This window comes from Dreissena polymorpha, chromosome 4 (assembly GCF_020536995.1).
Source record: "Dreissena polymorpha isolate Duluth1 chromosome 4, UMN_Dpol_1.0, whole genome shotgun sequence".
NCBI classification, from domain to species: domain Eukaryota; kingdom Metazoa; phylum Mollusca; class Bivalvia; order Myida; family Dreissenidae; genus Dreissena; species Dreissena polymorpha.
In genome coordinates this window covers 14,613,580-14,635,183 of record NC_068358.1, presented here as the reverse complement: position 1 = coordinate 14,635,183, position 21,604 = coordinate 14,613,580, and the positions used below count along the sequence as shown (strand labels likewise).

Below are 21,604 nucleotides of genomic sequence, written 5' to 3'. Positions count from 1 at the left end.
TCACATTTTCCATTTCTTCACTGACAAATATTTATGTTTAGAATTCAAATTATTATTAAACTAATAACTCTTCAAACAAATTTTGTGTTTCAAAAGAATAGCATGATGCTGTATCAATAGTCAAAGTATATTAAAATATGATGCTTCATATGTATATTAAAAAATATATATATCATATCATAGGTATAATGAAATACTTTACATGAAATGCCTTGCAGTACATTTGTCAGCAAGTCAAAGCATAAAATCAAATAAACTGCAATTACATTTGTATAAAAAAACCATCCACCATAAAATTTCACACTTTCATCACATCATTTGCATTCGCTTATAAAAATATCGTCACACCAAGGCACAAATACGATACACATTTACATATAGACATGTTTACTCCACACAAAAAACACCATGTTCACAAAACGCAATAAACAACAGACAAAATAAATGTTACTTATTGGCAACAATATAAAACAGTCACATCAATGTATATATCATCTTTACATTTAAATGTATTGTTATTTCTTATACCTTTTTCAAAATTGACATTTTTCAAATTTGTCCAATCCAAAATTCACCAAATTGTATACGGACATAGTTATGCAATTACAAACTAGTTTTATCAGCAAAACTGAAATGCCCATTAAACATTAAACACATAATTTCCATCCAAATAACAACACTTACCGATATTATAATCAACGTTGAAATCTCCATAAGTATCACCATCACTGATCGTGTAAATGAGCTTCTGACCACTCGGACTGTTGGCAGAAAGACTCGCTACAGAGGATCCGATTGGGAAGTACTCCGGAATGGAGGCACGGTAGACTGTGTGCTCAAACACAGGAAAGATGTCACTGATAATGGACACCTGCACAGATGTCTCCGCAGTCCTGGCTGGCAACCCTACAACAGTGGGCGGATGTTGTGATAATGAGAATAGGAATTTATGTGGACAAAACAACAGACTAATCCAACCCTGCAACATTGGGTGGAGGTTGTGATTATGAGAATAGGAATTTATGTGGACAAAACAACAGACTAATACTACCCTGCAACATTGGGCGGATGTTGTGATTATGAGAATAGGAATTTATGTGGACAAAACAACAGACTAATCCTACCTGCAACAGTTGGCAGATGTTGTGATAATGAGAATAGGAATTATGTGGACAAAACATCAGACTAATCCTACCCTGCAACATTGGGTGGAGGTTGTGATTATGAGAATAGGAATTTATGTGGACAAAACAACAGACTAATCCTACCCTGCAACAGTTGGCAGATGTTGTGATAATGAGAATAGGAATTAATGTGGACAAAACATCAGACTAATCCTACCCTGCAACATTGAGTGGAGGTTGTGATAATGAGAATAGGAATTAATGTGGACAAAACAACAGACTAATACTACCCTGCAACATTGAGTGGAGGTTGTGATAATGAGAATAGGAATGAATGTGGACAAAACAACAGACTAATCCTACCCTGCAACATTGGGTGGAGGTTGTGATTATGAGAATAGGAATTTATGTGGACAAAACAACAGACTAATCCTACACTGCAACATTGGGCGGATGTTGTGATAATAAGGGCTGCAACAATATACCGGTATATCGGTATATATCGCAATACGCAATCCGCATATTGTATTGCGATATGATTTTCATCATACCGGTACCAAAATTTTACAAACATTCATTCACATTTCGTCCAGAAAAGCCATCCGAAATAATGATAAAAAGGTAAACAAAACAAAGCAGTGTAAATTATTTTTTACGTAAAAAAAGCATTCTAAAAAGTGTATTATACAGAGTAGCATTGTTACATGGGAGCATTCATTCGATGCTTTTGAACAGATTATCGTTGAATTAATTGCGCACAGCTGTAAATGTTTCGTTCGATTCTGATTTGAGCATTATTTGTAATCCGAATTTCGGAAACACGCTTCCAAATTTGAATGCTAACGCGACAATAAAAAATTATAGCGTCAAATAAAAAGTGCTTTATCCTTTGTCTCAATAAAAAGCGCGCGAAAATTATACAGACATGTAGAACGTCGCATGGAAAGTATGGGTGTATTTTGTGTTGTATAAAAACGGGAACATCACGTCAGCTGAATTACACGTGTTCAGTGGGGAAAACGCCCCGGATGGACGTGATTTCATCACATCTTTAAATAGTAACAATTGCAAAAATGTATTTGATACTTAAGAAAATTTGCAAATGTTTGTGTTTCTTATTATTCTAGAGCACATTTATAGTAAATATTTACCAGAATTTGCTTTAAAATTGGAATTTATGGGATTATTGGGTAATTGGCAAGTTATAATTTTGGTACAAGTTAGCAATATATTGCGATATATTGCAATACGGGTTTTTGAACTGACAATATATTGCAATACGGTTTTTGGCGTATTGTTGCAGCACTAGTGATAATGAGAATAGGAATTAATGTGGACAAAACAACAGACTAATCCTACCCTGCAACATTGGGCGGATGTTGTGATAATGAGAATAGGAATTTATGTGGACAAAACAACAGACTAATCCTACCCTGCAACATTGGGCGAAGGTTGTGATTATGAGAGTAGGAATTAATGTGGACAAAACAACAGACTAATACTACACTGCAACATTGGGCGGATGTTGTGATTATGAGAATAGGAATTTATGTGGACAAAACAACAGACTAATACTACACTGCAACATTGGGCGGATGTTGTGATTATGAGAAAAAGAATTTATGTGGACAAAACAACAGACTAATACTACCCTGCAACATTGGGCGGAGGTTGTGATTATGAGAAAAGGAATTTATGTGGACAAAACAACAGACTAATCCTACACTGCAACATTGGGCGGAGGTTGTAATTACGAGAATAGGAATTCATGTGGACAAAACAAAAGACCAATTCACGGAAGATAGTAACGATTCCTTTAATAACTCTCTCTCTTTTGCTGGATGTTACTATTTAAAGCTCAAACCCAGCAATCTTACCTCCATCTCGTGCTGTGACTGCCAGTGTTATTCTCTGCCCAACATCAGTCTCCCTCAAAGGCTTGAACAGAGTTATCTTCCCTGAGTCAGGATCGATGGCAAACCGGCTGTCAATGTCACCTTGACCTTTCCAGCTGAACGTGACACGGCCAAACTTGTTGGCATCGTGATCAATGGCCGTAACCTAGCATAATAACATCTCAATGTAGCTGGAACTAGTAACGTTTTTTTTTTTATGCATTATAGTTAAAAGTTATCAAACCAACAATAAAATCTGCTACTGCTACCTACATCATGATCTCAGGTTTTTGTAAAATAAAATAATACAATATATTGCTAAAAATTGTCATATCACAATATTCAAAATACTGGAAATATCTTGAACATAATCTTAATATATTTTCATTTTTTACTTAGATAACCAAGACAGCATGAAAGAAATTACTACAGGTCTCCATTATTTAATCAACTGCAAGCTGCTACATATATCCAATATTTAATCAACTGCAAGCTGCTACATATCTCCAATATTTTATCAACTGCAAGCTGTGGGATGTCTCCTATATTTCATCAACTGCAAGCAGCTACATATCTCCAATATTTCATCAACTGTAAGCTGTGAGATATCTCCAATATTTCATCAACTGCAAGCTGCTACATATCTCCTATATTTCATCAACTGCAAGCTCCTACATCAACTGCAAGCTGCTACATGTCTCTAATATTTCATTAAATGCAAGCCGCTACATATCGTCTTTATTTCATCAACTGCAAGCTGCTACATAAACTGCAAGCTGCTACATGTCTCCAATATTTCATCAACTGAAAGCCGCTACATATCTCCTACATTTAATCAACTGCAAGCTGCTACATCAACTGCAAGTTGCTATATGTCTCCAATATTTCATCAACTGCAAGCTGCTACATATTTCCTATATTTCATCACCTGCAATCTTCTACATATATCCTATATTTCATAAACTGCAAGCTGCAACATATCTCCTATATTTCATCAACTGCCAGCTGCTACATATCTCCTGTATTTCATCAACTGTCAGCAGCTACATATCTCCTATATTTCATTAACTGCAAGCAGCTACATATCTACTATATTTCATCAACTGCAAGCAGCTACATATCTCCTATATTGCATCAACTGCAAGCTGCTACAAGCAGCTACATATCTCCAATATTTCATCACCTGCAAGCATCTACATATCTCCTATATATCATCAACTGCAAGCTTCAACATATCTCCTATATTCATCAACTGCAAGCTGCTACATTACTTCTATATTTCATCAGCTGCAAGCTGCTACATATCTCCAATATTTCATCAACTGCCAGCTGCTACATATCTCCTATATTTCATCAACTGCAGGCTGCTACATATCTCCAATATTTAATCAACTGCAAGCTGCTACATATCTCCTATATTTCATCAACTGCAAGCTGCTACATAACTCCTATATTTCATAAACTGCAGGCTGCTACATAACTCCTATATTTCATCAACTACATAACTCCTTACCTGTTTGATGACATGCCCAAGGGGGGAGGTATGTACTAACACAGCGTGGTATGGCTGGTTGGTGAACATGGGGTTGTTGTCGTTCTCATCTTCCACTGTTACCATGATGACCATGTGTGCACGCTCCGTACCGCTTGTACTTTCCCGTCTCACCTACATCACATCAAAGACATGTCTCATACCGCAGGGTTGTCAATATCAACATAAAACATGTCATTGGGCTGAGGTTGTGAATGTTTGGTGGATAATAATCTGCAAGCACTGATTTGTCATAGTATTTTCTAAGCTATTTAATGACAAATGTTACCGTAGAGGTACTGTTTGAAAGAGGTACTGTAGAAAATCAGTAAATCAGGTTGTTTCTCCAAAATATTCAAGTATGTTATACATTTAATGAATAAACAATTAGAAAACTAAGTAAAGGTGTGATTGAAAGTACTAAAAAATATAATGCTTTAAAATTTTCTGTTGGACAAAAACATCCTACCTCAACAACGAGATTATACATATTGATCTCCTCTCTATCAAATGAGACCCCGGTTGTTGTAAGCACGCCAGAAGTCCTGCCCATCTCAAACTTCCCCTGACCGTTGAGCAGACTGAAAGTGTACTGTTGGTTCAGAGCTCTATCTGCAACCTGCACCACCGTCAAGGTTTCCTCCAAGGGGCTGTTCTCATGAACACTGGCTACGTAGACTTCTTGTGTAAAGTGGAATGGGCGCTGGACAGGTTTTGTTATACTGACGTTCAATAACGCTCGTGATCGAAATACCCCGTCATAAACTTCAATGGTTAAAGTGTAGGCGTCGCCAATATCTACCTCATTGTCGATGTACACTGCTCCAGAGAATTTACTGATCCTGAAGTGTTTCTCCGAGTTTCCCTTCACAATGGAGTACTGCAACTTCAAATTGATCCCTGTGTCTTCATCTGTTGCTACAGCTTGTGTGACAATAACATCTTTGTACGTTGGTAACAGAACCTCTGCTTTGTAGGACTGAGCACTGAACTGTGGGGGTGTATCATTGACATCATTTATATAAACAGTGACCTTGGCAGGGGAGCGTGATCGTAGCTGGGGTTTACCCATGTCCCATACTTCCACTGTCATTTCTATTTTACTGATTACTTCATGATCAATCTCTGCAGCTGTCCTTAAGGCACCAGTGTTAGGATCGATAGTGATGAACTTCTTGGCAAAGTCGTCTCTGATTTCATACATTAAAATTGCATTAAGGCTTGAATCTTTGTCTTTCGCTTTTACAACCAATGGTTCAGCCTTTCCATCAAGAACTACGCTGCCAACTTTAGCACCCTCTGTTATATTACCAACATATTCCGTATGTACAAATTCTGGGGCATTGTCATTTGCATCAATTATATGCACAAAGAGGTAAGCTACGGCATAAGAATGGATGACACTTGTACCTCTGATTGTCAAATTAAATCCACGATCCATTTCATAATCAACTATTTTCTTTGTAAATACGACACCTGAATTGGGATTTATTGCAAAAACACCTTTTTCATTGCCAGCTATAATTGTGTAGATGACGCTTGATCGACAATCTGCCATCATCGTGAAAACGTTTGTGAACACTGGCTGATTCTCGAGCAACTCTGTCATGTATTCTTGTTTATCAAACCTCGGTGGGGCATTATCAGACATGGTGACCATGATAGAAACTGTTGCTGTAGTACTTAGTGGTGTGTCACCCTGGTCAGTTGCCATGACAACCAAGGTGAACTCTGACTTCTCCATATTTTTAAGTTCCTTAGCAACGGTGACTGTCCCCAAAAGTGGGTCAATGTCAAAAGTTCCACCAACATTACCTGAAATGATACAAAACAAGGGCTGTTTGTAAAACATGCATGCCCCCCATATGGGCTGTCAGTTGTACTGGCAGCCATTGTGTGAATACGACTTTTGTCACTGTGACCTTGACCTTTGACCTAGTGACCTGAAAATCAATAGGGGTCATCTGCAAGTCACGATCAATGTACCTATGAAGTGTCATGATCCTAGGCATATGCGTTCTTGAGTTATCATCCGAAAATCATTTTACTATTTCGGGTCACCGTGACCTTTGACCTAGTGACCTCAAAAATCAATAGGGGTCATCTGCGGGTCATGATCAATCTACCCATGAAGTTTCATGACCCTAGGCGTATGCGTTCTTGAGTTATCATCCAGAAACCATTTTACTATTTCGGGTCACCATGACCTTGACCTTTGACTTAGTGACCTCAAAATCAATAGGGGTCATCTGCGAGTCATGATCAATCTACCCATGAAGTTTCATGATCCTAGGCCCAAGCATTCTTGAGTTATCGTCTGACAACCACCTGGTGGACGGACGGACGGACCGACCGACCCACATGAGCAAAGCAATATACCCCCTCTTCTTCAAAGGGGGGCATAATAATTGAAATTAAATATAAATGTTTCACTTAAATGTTATCACAAATGACATCAATCTCTTCATTTAAACAATTAACATTTATGCATTTGCAAGGTGTAAAAAAGATTATATAGACCTTATCTCTTTTTGGGGAAAATATTGTATAAAAAATACTATTAAAAACGTAAACATGTTACTTTGCAGAAAAATGAATAAAATAAAGATGAAACATGAAATATCAACCACATGTTGGAAATGGCTCTTGATATGTGTGTATTGCTTGTGTTTAACATTATATATCAATTGTGACAGGCAATTATATAAAATGACATTTAAATGACATTGAAATCTAGCTACTGAGTCTGACACTGTTAGTTTGCACAGACAAAATTTGAGTGTTGAAAACAATGAATGCTCTTTGTTGTATTTCATTTTCAACATTTAGAGCTGTTTATCAAACTTTGGCTTGCAATTTTTCTTCAGACAACATTTCCAGAAAGTTTTCTGAAGATTCAAACATCTGAATTCAATCTTTACAGTCAATGTCAGAGGGTGAAACTAATGAAACCCCTTCATATTTTCATATCAGATACCTCAGTACCATGCTAAGCATTCGAAACAACAGAAGGCGATCAATTATGCAATCTGTTAAATTACTGTGTAAGGTGATACATATATTGTCCCAATATATTAATCTTGCTCTTGAAAAACAAGGCTTATTGCATGTGCGTAAAGTGTCGTCCAGGATTAGCCAATGCAGTCTGCACAGGATAATCAGGGAAAACACTTTACGGTTTAGTGTATTTTTTGTTAAAAGGTATTCTCTTCCAGTTTCAGCAGAAAGTCCCGTCCCTGTGTGGACTGCTTTAAACACTGATTTTCCAGGGCTAGGGTTTTACATATCATCCACAGCAGGCAAATTGTCTCCACCACAAAATTAACTTTCCCCGCCCACTACAGGCCTGAAGGCCATTTAGTTTACAAACAAAAGCTGTAAATCATACACACATGTTAGGCATGCCTGATGAAGCAAAATGAAACTAATACACTGGTTGTAAATATAAAATGGTCTGTATTATTATGTTTTATGATTGGTAATAATGTATGTGTTATTTTAATAATCAGTAATAATTATGAGTAAAAAATGACCACAAATGCAATATATGATATTGAGATGCTTTTGAACAAAAATCATGTTTATTTACATGAAAACTGACACTTACATAAATATATTTAAATATATTTAGAATATATTTCTCAATATTTAATTGTGCTTATTACTTTGTATCTGTCCACAAACAATTCATGATCAAGATCAAGTTACTTTATGATTCTGTAAGTTTACCAAAAGTAGGATTATATTAAGATTATATTAATTTATAATAATTTTAAGAACATTTATTTTGTCAGTTTTCATTCATCCATTTAAAACGCCTGTATTGATGACTGTTACGTTTATACAACAGCTATTTGCCAATAATTATTCTTTGAACTTCAAATAAATTATCATGTAGATAATATATCAAGACAATTAACTGACATAAAAAATGTATAATTATCAATCAAGAGGTTCACAAGTATTGAAAGGTTTCAAATTAATTTGTAAAAGAGAGGTTATTATTGTTCATAAGTATTCACAGAGATATGCATCAATATTAGCTAAATGCACTAAACATTGAGATCTATCTGCCTTTTACAGTAAGGTATCATTTTTCAAAGGTTTCAGTTGTAAGAAACATATCTACTGCCTATCTCTTTGATTGCGTAATACCTTAACGAAGGGTTGACAAGTACAAAGCGCAAATTAATTCATCATCTGTTAACAATAGCTGATTGTGTTCAAAGATACAAGTGCACTTATAACATGTGTGCATGGTTCATTCACAAGTTGTCTTTACAAGGCAATCAAAACATTAATAAACTTATTGTAGGAATACAAATGGATCTAACTACAGTTATCTTCCAAGTCCAATGGGGGTATAGACATGTTTGGCTTGGTCTTAACAGACATTAAGTTATCTTTTATTTTTAGATGTACTGGGTGATAACCAATCATTTTGTTTTGCCTTTTTCAGTTTTAGTCTTAATTAATTATGCCTGTGAAGACTGTTTTGTGGTTTCTTTTTATGCTTTTTATGTACTATTTTGCCACAGTATAAATAAAAACTACAATTGGTTAATAAGCCTTCAAAGGCTCACGGGTTTTGATTAACTTGTATAAGGCCTCAAAATGCCGTGAATTCAGCCTTTTGCAATGTTTTCATAGATCAGTAATATTATGATTATTATCTTATTATTAACAACAATCTTTAATAATCTTGTTATTAAATTTGATAGCAAACCAGAATAGATTTCTTAAACCACACTTAATACATACCAGAGACAATTGAATACGTGACTTCAGCGTTATGTCCCTTGTCTTGGTCGATGGCCAGGACCTGTATAACCGAGGTACCAATGGCCGCTGTCTCAAACACGCGACCTCTGAAAAGCCCTGTGAGGAACTGTGGTGCATGGTCGTTATGGTCGACCACGTTGATGGTGACGCGTGTGAAGTTCTGGTTTGGGTTCATGCCTTGATCATTGACCATCACTGTGAGATTGTGCTGCATTGCAACCTCTCGGTCGAGCGGGTTACGAACAACTACTGCACCTGGATAAGGTAACAAGATTGTGTGACATTTGTGTTTATGGATACACTTGGTATTTATTTGCATTTATGGAATGTAAGAATTGTTAATTCATGAAATGACCTTCAAATGTTGTTCAAAGCTTTAAATATTAATGTGACAAAAAAATCTCAGTGCATTACACGTCAAAGAAACTCATAAACTTCTTTGAGCTAAATTCTGATGAAAGTGAAAGGAATCTGTTAATTGTTCTAATAAGCATAACTTAAAGACCGTACATGCCATAATAAAAGCGGCTGAGGATCTTACATGTTTCAAAGGAGAGAGATTGTATTAGTTGTCAAAATATTGCCTTTCTTGTATAAATATTGGTGTCCACAAAATATAATTTTTATGTTTAGCTCATTCCAAAACCAAAACCTTCGAAGATAATGGTGCACATGTACATTCAATAAGTGATTGAGTAACTTGAAGACAAAGAAGGCATAAACAAGTCGTGGAAGTTTCATTACAATTAAGGAGCCATTTATTTTAGGGAATATACGGTGCTAAATACATATGAGCCTCTGGGAGGAGGGGGTTTAATATATGGGCAGAAAGTATGAGCCTCTGGGAGGAGGGGGTTTAATATATGGGCAGAAAGTGTCGACAGTGTGCACAGGCTAATCAGGGATGACACATTCAGCCTTAACTGGATTTTTGCTAAGAAGAGACTTCCTTTAAATGCAAAATACCATAAAAGCAAAAACAATCTGATGAACCTAAGCTGACTGCACATGGGGGTAACACTTTGCGCACATGCATTTAACCCCTTTTTCCAAAATTTGAGAAACCCCTACCAGTTTCAGCCCCAACAGCAAACAGCTGCAGACTGGTTTTGGAGTTGCAGCACTCAGGCAGGGAGTAGATTAGCCTGTTGTTGTCTGCGTCCGTGGCAACGACCTTGAGCAAGGTTGCGCCGACCTCAGTGCTCTCTGGAAAGCTGCCCTCGTAGTGCAGTGCAGAGAACTGGGGCGTGTTGTCGTTCACATCTAAAACCTCAATGTGTACCTGAAATACAAGTAGACAATTAATTGATTGATTTCAAAGTACCTAAAATGTATGTGGTTGCAATAGACCAGATACATTAAAAAACACAGATTGATTTGCCTTTCGGTTAGTCTCAGGCTACATGTCCAAGGACTTGAAGCTAATTGACTGGTTTATGTAACCATATGCTTCTATTTAGCACTAAAATATCAGCCGATAAGCTGTCACGTAAACTGAATCTTCCATTACAAGCAGCACATTGTCAATTGTACAAATTACATTTGAGCCGTGCTCAGTGAAAAGGGGGTTTAATGCATGTGCATAAAGTGTTGTCGCGGGTTAACAGCATGTTCAGTCAATCAGGGACGACACTTTCCGCCTAAACTGGATTTTTGCTAAGAAGAGACTTTCTTTAAACAGAAAATAAAAACATAAAAGCAGAAAATGTCTTCCCTGATTAGCCTGTGCACTGGCTTATCTTGAATTACAGTTGACGCACATGCATTAAACCCCTTTTTTCACAGAGCATGGTAAATTTATTGTATTTTTTGACAAAATTATCAAAAGTCTGCAAACACAATGAACACTGTATATGTGAATTGGGAATAAGACATCAATTTGGGAATAAATTGTGTTTTATCAAAAGTGCATAATATGCAGTTTTATATGTTGCATTTATCTAGTTTTACAAATTATAATTAAAACATATACTTGCATATATAATAGCATCATTTAAATTGATTTTACTTCAAAACTGGATTTTTTTATTAAACAAAAAATCCTCATGAAATGAAACTGTGTCCATGCAGCGCACTTTAAATGATACAAATTCAATCACTGTTAATGAAAAAGTCATGGAAAATTTCTTATTAAGCTTAAATTATAGATAATGTATTACAAAACTATATGTAGATCATAAAATGAATAGTTTTGTTTGAGAAAATCACCAAAATGATGTCCATTCCCAGTTTGATGTCTTATTCCCAATTCACATAATACAGTGTTCAATGTTATTTCATTTGACACAGCCTCTAAAAGCAGAACACAAGTGATGAGCAGAACATTTATGCATCTAAAAGCGTGGAATATGTCAGATATGCAAGTAAAATAGTTAATGACTGAATCTGACTGAGCCCTGTCAGGTTTTTAAAGATAAGAGACACAACTTTATCAAGTAAGTGCCTGCAGAAGTAATATATGCACAATAAATGACAGAACTTTCTGAGGAAAGCCTGTCTAGCCTTTCAACATTATCAACACCATGTTGAGAATTTATCATGCAAAGTTCATCAAACATCAATTTCATGCACAATTATCTCTTATTTCCCTTTGGATCCATAAAACAGAATCATTCTGAATGAACAGGGCAAAAATGGTGTAAAGATTCATTAAAATGCAAATGTTGCCTTGTTCTTGAACCAATCCTGTACAATTCACTCATTGCTGCAGAAAAGATTTGTTTCTGTGAAAACTTCTGATAATGTAAGCCCTGAAAATTTGGAAAACTTGTGTTATAGTAAAATTCATGACAGAATAATAAATGAAGATCCCCTCAAATGTTTTGCTGGTCAATCATTTTATCATACAATGGACAGACTATAGATAGGAATGTTGTAAAAACAGGCCAAGGGTCAGCTAAGGTGAAGCTGGTATCATAAGCCATTTTAACAAGCCTGAAGACTTAATCTTTATTCTTGTCAACAACAAAATAACAGCCCAGTATTGTTATCTTTTATAGATTAGAATTTAAACACCTGTATAAAAACACAAGTTTAATCAAAGAAAATTGTGGAGTGATTTACCAATTAGCTGGTGTGTATAAAAAGTGCAACAGGTGGTTTCCCTAAACATACCTGCAATAATGTCTCTCTGAAAACAAAGAGAGCACTTTGTATATGTATCAAACAATATTAATGCCTTAAATTGTCCCATCTTGATTTTGTTTTGATGCTATGTTTTTACATTTAGAACTGTCACAAGCTGGTTTAACTTGTTCTGGCAACTGAGAATTTATGCTTATTATACAGTTGCGGTACAATCTGCAATCTATTAACAAAGTTTTGAAACCAAGACTGTTCAGAAATATATTTAATAAGCAACACTGTCACAAGACTTCTAGTGATAATTATTGCTGATACTTTTTTGTTGCATTTGTTTATAACATAGTTTATATGTGATTTATTTATTTAGCTTCTGTCCACATATTTTTCTCTGATTTTTTTTATCTAAATTAGAAACTCTTTACTCAGACTCATATGATAAACCTTGATATATATTTTGTTTATATAATTTATTTGGTAATCTTTATTAGGGGATCTTACTTTTGATGACATTAAGTTGATGAAATCATTGTAAGAGATATCCGTGCATAATTATCATTAATCTCTCTTGCAGAATATATATATTATTTTAGTGGGTTTATTGATCTTAGTTCAGATATGTTTTATTATTCCCATTGATGTTTTTGATTGTAATCTGTTGGGATTATTTGGCTATTTGATTCCAGAGAAACATTTTACATAACATTACTAATGCAAAACTACACTGGAATGTCTCAAAGTACACCAACACTACATCAGAAGTACATTTAAAAGTACAAAGTCCAACTAAATTAATTTCTCATGCATCCAATGTGCTAGCTTCCACAAGGAATCCCAAACATGTGCATGCGTGCAATTGTGTACCCTTGCTACGCATCAGGTTATGTTGGTTGCAGCACAGTATTCCGAAAGACCTTTACAATAAAATCTACACTTTAATAAATCTGTCTTTCCTGACACCTATTTCTAAATGCGCAACCAACCATCCCAAATAATGCAGACCAGCAGCTGTGCAATATGACAAGCTATATCATGAGTGCAACCACACATTGCATTGTTTTTCATTTCTGCCAAATATCTGAGGTTCCATTATTCCTATTATATTCTACAGAATGATTTTTTCTCGAAAAAAAGTAATTTACTATGACTTAAGGAAGAGATTTATTTAACACAGCATGGCATAATGTAAATCATTCACCATCAGAATATAATTATGTATTTTCTTATAAATCTGCTAATTTAATCAAGTTGTTAATTCAATTTTCCGGCAGATGTTTCCCATATTAGATCACCAATTACTTTGTCTGGTTGTTTATTATTAAATTTATTTGATGTTCTTTGTCTTCCCTGTTTGTGTATGTTTTGGTGGGAGGGGGAGAGGGGATTTAAATCATGAATTATATATTTTATTATTAAGGTGAAGAAGATGGACCTGTTATCAGATTTTTATGATTTTTATGCAAACCAGAACATTAAATACTCAACACTAGTCTTGATCATTCTTAAGAAGACAACTCAACCCACAAACAAACTATAAAAAAAAATGTTTGCCTTTCCTGTTCATTGTGTAAGTCTATCAATACAACATAAAGCTTCATTAGGCATCTAAAGTTTACATTAAAATCTTAAATGCCCACATTTCTGGTGTATATTTGCATATGTACTAGACCTGCAATATCATTTACAACTCAACTGAAATAAATAACCAATCTGGCATCCTAATTCTTCAAATCAACATCATTGAAGATATCGCAAATCTTCGAAAAATAATCTAAATATGCCAATTTCCGGTGTTTATTTGCAGATACTTTAGCCTATTCAAATATCATTTACACTTAAATACAACAATCAGCCAGAATTTAAATCAAATATCAACACCCATTGAAGTGCTATAAATTATGTTATGGCAAAATCAGACCTCTTCAAACCGATTTTATTATTTCTACTTTCAATATAAGAGCATTATAACCAATTCCAAATATATGATATATACTGTATAAGGAAGTCAACAGGCTGCGGTTTAAAAGAAATTGGGCCTATAATGCAAGTGTTTGATATCCAAACAAATGTACAACTCATTAAAAACATTCAAAGAGGTCATTAATGAAACCATTATCTTTATTTACAATTGCAATGTTGATAATAAACAATTCTACAATAAACCACTTTAAAGTAAATACTGGACAAGATTCTTAATAATATGATTGTGACAGAATTGTACAAAATATCCCTGAAAATGTCATATCAAGATATTGTTGGTTATTGACTGATATTATTTATAAATCTGACAAAATCAGCTCTGACCGATCGGAAATAGATGACAAACACAATTTGCTGTTATAGACACAAATCAACTTGATAACTGCAAGGAAACAAGAGCACCGCCTTGCGGGTGCAGACCGCTCATCTATTTTCTTTTTAAAGGTGAAGGGACTCTCAATTTCAATCACAAAGGAGGGAGGGGTGGAGTGAAGAGGGGTGTATAGTGTGGGGGTGTGGACATTTATTACATTATCTTCCAAAAATGTGGAAAAAAAATGCAAAAAAAAAAAAAAAAAAAAAAATATGGGGGTGGAGGAGGGGGCACAGGAGATGGTATGGGTGGAGTCTATTGTGGTATGTCAGGTAAGAGTAGTTTTGTCAAAGTATCAATCAAATCTTATCATAAATAAAGATGTTATGGCAATTTTAGCAAAATTTAATAATTTGACCTTGAGAGTCAAGGTCATTCAAAGGTCAGGGTAAAATTCAACTTGCCAGGTACAGTAACCTCATGATAGCATGAAAGTATTTGAAGTTTGAAAGCAATAACCTTGATACTTTAAAAGTAAAGTGGATCAAAACACAAAATTTAACCATATATTCAAAGTTACTAAGTCAAAAAGGGCCATAATTCCGTCAAAATGACAACCAGAGTTATGCAACTTGTCCTTTTACTGTACCCTTATGATAGTTTGCGAGTGTTCCAAGTATGAAAGCAATATCTATGATACTTTAGGGGTAAAATGGACCAAAACACAAAACTTAACCAAATTTTCAATTTTCTAAGTATAAAGGGCCCATAATTCCGTCCAAATGCCAGTCAGAGTTACATAACTTTGCCTGCACAGTCCCCTTATGATAGTTAATAAGTGTTGCAAGTATGAAAGCAATAGCTTTGATACTGTAGGAATAAAGTGGACCTAAACACAAAACTTAACCGAATTTTCAATTTTCTAAATATAAAAAGGGCACATAATTCTGTCGAAATGCCAGTCAGAGTTAGATAACTTTGCCTGCACAGTCCCCTTATGATAGTTAGTAAGTTTTGCAAGTATGAAAGCAATAGCTTTGATACTTAAGGAATAAAATGGACCTAAACACAAAACTTAACCAAAATTTTCAATTTTCTAAGTATAAAAAGGGCGCATAATTCTGTCAAAATGCAAGCCAGAGTTATCTAACTTTACCTGCCCAGTCCCCTCATGATAGTAAGTAAGTGTACCAAGTTTGAATGCAATAGCATTGATACTTTCTGAGAAAAGTGGACCTAAACGCAAAACTTAACCGGATGCCGATGCCAACGCCGACGCCAACACCGACGCCAAGATGATGACAATACCTCATAATTTTTTTTCCAAAAAAAAATGAGCTAAAAATTACATCTTTCAATACATTCAGTAATTTGAAGGTAATATTTTGGGTCTGCTTACTGGCATAAATTTAATGCAAGTAACTGAATTATTGAATAATTTTGTTCATTGTTTTTTCTTACTTTATGTTTGTTACATATTTATTACATAGGTACTTATAAAGCTCACAAAAACAAGGATAGTTCCCAAAATAATTTGAGACAATTCATAAATGTGATGAATGATTTCTTGTAAAAATAGGCCCTCTGATTATGCAAACTGCGATGTTATTAATTGATTCCTCACAAGCACTTTATACATCCATGAGGGGTTATGAGACACTTGCTGGTTTCTTACAAAATAAAAGCTATAAATCTTTGTATCATGGGGACAAATGATAGCGAAAATTACAATTTAATAGTTATTTATGTTTCTACATGGTGTCATCTAGTTTTAAGTATTGATTTGCAGCCTGTTTTTGTAGAACAATCAGTTAAAGGGCATTCCAGGGCAAACTTCCAGTTTGTATGTCGGCAGATATAGTGGTTTGTAGCCTTGTTAAATGATGCACACATTAGATGCAATCTAAAAATCCATTACAGAAGCTTAGCGTGTGCGGAATTATGTAAAATATCTTCATTATCATCTTAAACTATTGATATATTACATTTTTATAAGAGCATGCAAATGTAAAACAAAGTGTGTTGATGCTCTTTAAGATAATGTTTAAACAAATATAAGTGGATTACATGTTCAAGCTAAAAAGCATTAACCTGGTTTCTTGTTCTGCTTAATACTTTTTTCCAATGTAGATCAGGTAGATCAGAAAGGCAAAGACATTCAGCAAAATATGTTCTTATGTGCATAATAAACTATATTTCACAACAATGCTGTCTTACTGTACAGTAAATTGAGTTAGAATTCTTACAGTACAGTAAATTGAGTCAGAATTCTTACAGTACAGTAAATTGAGTCAGAATTCTTACTATTCATTTAATTGAGTCAGAATTCTTACTGTTCAGTAAATTAAGTCTGAATTTTAACCGTACAGTAAATTAAGTGTGAATTCTTACCGTACAGTTGTCGTTGTGCACTCCATCTGTGACCTGCAGGGTAAGGTTGTATGCTTTCTTATTCTCCCAGTCCAGGGGCCGAGCCACCATGAGAATTCCTTCGGTCTTACCGATGTAGAACTGATGGTCAGGGTCTCCATCTAAAAAAGGAAAAAGGACTCATTTATAAGCATCGTCAAATATACTAACATTCAGCCAATGAACCAGAGCTGCTGAGAAACTCAGCAGCTTTTGGCTTTAAACTTGATAAACTTAGCGCGGTAGCAACAGAACATAACAATTTTACAAAAGGAATGGGTTTGGTCATTATAATAAATTAATTGCATACAACAATCCCTACATTAAAATTCAGCCACATAAAATTTAAAGAGGATTCAAACAAACGAACGGACAAGTACCATTCTAAATATCACCCACTTCATAGGGGCAAATTCATAAATTGCAATGGAATGTGTGTCATGTTTTAAAAATATTAAATTAAAACAATGTTTGCAGGGGCATTCTGTGCATAATTATCTTTGAAAATAATTATTGTATTCAAAAGACACACACCCATAAACATTTTCCTCAATGAAATTGTTTGACCTCAAGTAGACAAAACAACTAGTTGAATTCATTGATAAATATGCAATTGAAATTGCTGCAAACACCTGTTAAGGGTTGAACAAACAGGACCTTGAGGTTGGTGACTCATTGTGAATAAAACACAACACAGGAAATTGAAGTTATCTTTTAACACTGAGTCACATTTGCAACTTCTATGTCAACAGTCAGCAGATGAGAAGCCCAAATGTGCAGAATAAACAGTTTCTTAACTCTTTGCTGGATCAGCACATAAAAAGCATATTGTTTACTTAGTGAGGTACTGAACTGAAACCACATGTTTGTTGATTTTTTTTTGTAACAGTGACATTGACCATATGATGACCCAACTGATGCCACCAAACCATACAATGTAAGAGTGACATCCTTATTCATACTAAAGTTAATGAGCTAAATGTTGTTCTATTTGAAGCTAATATTGAACTTACATTTGACTAAACACGTCCTAAATAAAATCCCGAGCTAGATCTCCATGCTTGAAGATGTTTTCTGTTGTTGTTGTTTTTAAGTAAAGGTGACCTTCACCTTGGCCTGCCTGACCCCAAACGCAATCTCAAGTTAATTCCTTATATAACCAACCTCACACAAAATTTGAGTGAAATATCTCCATTGAAAATCAAGTAATTGTGATGAAATTGTTTTTCAATATTTAAAGTCACAATGACCTTGACCTTGACAAACATGGCAACAATGCAATCCAGTCTACAAGCTTGCTATATCCTTAGCTTCATTTAGATTGGCCCATGCAAATAAAAGTTATCGACCACAATCCACCTGTTTGACGCTGCCGAATAACAAGGATGTTCAAATTTTAATCAGGGGTGTTATTTTTAACAAATAAAAGGGGGGGGGGGGAACACACTTTACCCTTGAATAGAACATTCCCAAAATGTAATACATCTTGCAAATGAACAAAATATGTCAAATACCTATATTTATCAAAATATGCATGAATATTACAATTATCTTTCAAGAAAATGGAATTCATGAAATATGGAACAATGGCTACGCTTTATTATTTAAATTTACCCCATTGGTGAAAAAAGGGAACCATGTGACATTTAATTACTATGTCACACAGTACCTTTTTGCACCAAGGGGGGCAATTTCATACAATTGCAATGCCCCTGTCCTTTCATCAACAATTAAAATCATCAATTAGTCTAGACAAGGACAGTCAAAAATCTTGTTACTGTTTCAACATTCCAACATTGTTGTTACATTAAGACACTTGTCAAGGAAATATATTTTGATGCAATAAAAGTTTTTTCAAAGATTGCAAACTTCAGCACAAACAGAAACTTCACCACAAGGCCAAATTTGATATATGTGAAAGATTCTATAATTATCTTCCCTGCTCTGTCTCTTTAATCTATTTCTATTATATAGGAGTTTTTGTTCTCTATTTGCTGATAAAACACACAATGAGAAGTGTCATTCGATTAACATGGACACCAATTCTCTGTAAATATGAGATTGTGTGCCATCTCCAATGACAGATAATGTCCCAGACCGGAAGATTAATATGTCTTCATTATGACAGTATCAAATATTAAACAACATGACGATTGTCTAGACTGCAACCTCTATAAACAAACCAGTTACACAATTGCAAAGTAATTTTTATATGAAATGAGCAATTTGGTAGTTCTCTTGGTTATCTTTTCAAAGGTATGGAATTGATTTAACAAAATAAATAAACTTCAATATATTTTTGAATAAAAGTTTCAAACAATACTGTGTACCATTTAGATGGAGATGCATTGATTGTGTAGGAACTTAAAAATATCATGTGTTACAGTTATGCAGATATATGGACCTTCATCAGTGATTTAATATTCACGTATGTGCTGATGCCAAAATTCCTTTTTATTTATGAAGATACAGGATGTCAAAATGTAGAGTTAAAATTCAATTGGTATTCTTAAAACTATCAAATCAAAAAACTATATGTCAGCATAAAGAATGACAGTTCTTTTCAGCCATCTGAACACTGATCATCTTCATAAATTATTACTAGAAAACGTTGATTTAAATTTACATTTTTCATTAATAATAACTTCCACACAAAAAATAACATCAGTCAGTTACAGATTGTTTCGGCATGTTGACTAACCAAACGGTCATCATCATGGTACAGTGCCAGAACCACGTGTAAAAAACTGCCATCTGCACTTGCAGAAGTGACACATGCTCCCAAATCCAATATTCAGATGTTGCCATAATTGGTTTTGTTTCCCAAGCTCATCATTTCCATTATTTCACCATCAAGTGTATGCATGTGCGAGCTATGTTCTATTGAAGCTTGTAAATATATATTTTTATAGATGTGTTCACATCTCAGATAACATCTAAACCTAAAAACCCAGCAACATTTAAAAGGACACATCTGCTCATATTTGCAAAGCATTCTATTATACAAATAAAATACCTCAGCTGATGTTTACATTGAGAATTTAGTGTGTGTACATTTTAATTAGAGTGCAACAGGACTCTATTTGCCTTGGATTGCAGTTTACATAGAAACTGGCTTAGATACAAGGATGACTGCTAATAATCCACAAACAAAAGTGATTTTAGCAGGGTTATTTTGATATTGTTTTTAAATAAATTTGTATTGATGAGTAACTCTGTAAACAGTTACTGGTGGTCCATTTGAAGTGCCTAAAAGACCAAAATTAGAGGCAAGTTCACTGAAAATCCTGTAAACATACAGGCGATATGGTGTAGACAGAAAATGGCAGCTTAAACCTTTGACCTTCGATGTTCAACCTTGACCTTCTGCTGGCATGACTGCCTCACACCTTTGCATATTGTATGGATGCCCTTATCATTTGAGGCAAGTTTCATTAAAATCCATCAACAGGTATGAGAGATTTGGAGCTGACATAAAAGTGTTGACGGACAGATTAACTGACTGACAGAGAAACAATGGAATTACTATAAAGTTTTACTATTTTTTCATACAAGGCGCTTTTGGATAAAGCTACCTTGCATAATCAATTACAAAATTGGTTGTTAAGGAAGCAATAATATTGCCTTCTTATGATAGTGTACATGTGGAAACATTTTTGTCAGTTTGAGTTCCCTTTCAAAACACAGGGATCAGTAAGGTGCAGGGGCTTTTGTAATAATAATGGGTGGGGAATGATAGTGGGTGGGGAATGACAACAGGTGTTTCAGCTCTGTCTACAGTTCATGTATTCTTGGAGGAAACAACTGACAGTCATTGGTACTAGAAATGCACAGAAATGTTAACAGTTTGCTTCCTTAAGGAAAGTTTCTCATACAATTTATTTTTAGAAGCAGTCATAAGCATGAAAATATGTTTTAGTGTTTAAATCTGCATATAAAATGCAAGACTATCAGAAAATTAAAACTTTTATTTTAATCTTTTGAAAGATAATAATGGCATTACAAATTGCAGTTTCTATTTTCAGCTTTCATTTAAAGACATGTTCAAAGATTATTGGTTTGGATAGTGAAGGTTTTATGAGGCTAGTGCATTCTCAGATAACTGATGTTAAAATTCTGATTAGTTTAAGAACAGGAAAAATGATAGAAGGAAATTCATGGAAAAGTGGTAATACTCATTCCTATGAAGAAAAATGAAAATTCAAAATTACTATCTTGTAGTTGATGTCCTTTAAATAAAAGATATATGATCGTTTGCTTTGATGTTATTTTCATACCCACACAATAATAGAGCAAGAGAACAAATCTCATTCAAGACGATGTTCAACATCTTTTATCCCATTTTCACAGCGACATTGACGGTATAACACGTTGCGGGATATACTTGCTTGTATTCAACACTGTGGAATATACCTGTCGCGTGCACGGACTACTTTTTAAATGACGTCATGCGATATGCGCTAAAATTAGGTCGATATTGTTTGGTTCA

General features: G+C 34.7%; 1 protein-coding gene across 4 annotated transcripts in view; it reads right to left on the bottom strand.

The window, feature by feature from the left end:
* Positions 1 to 21,604, bottom strand: part of LOC127877845 (protocadherin Fat 1-like) — a 173,417-nt gene that overhangs the window by 42,905 nt on the left and 108,908 nt on the right. For all 4 annotated transcript variants that reach the window (XM_052424130.1, XM_052424131.1, XM_052424132.1 and 1 more), the window contains exons 7-13: positions 17,098 to 17,237; positions 10,404 to 10,614; positions 9,312 to 9,587; positions 5,020 to 6,365; positions 4,533 to 4,685; positions 3,002 to 3,185; positions 685 to 906 (exon numbers count right to left, since the gene is read on the bottom strand). In XM_052424130.1, the coding sequence (XP_052280090.1) occupies positions 685 to 906; positions 3,002 to 3,185; positions 4,533 to 4,685; positions 5,020 to 6,365; positions 9,312 to 9,587; positions 10,404 to 10,614; positions 17,098 to 17,237 (2,532 nt within the window). The remainder of the gene's footprint in view (positions 1 to 684; positions 907 to 3,001; positions 3,186 to 4,532; positions 4,686 to 5,019; positions 6,366 to 9,311; positions 9,588 to 10,403; positions 10,615 to 17,097; positions 17,238 to 21,604) is intronic.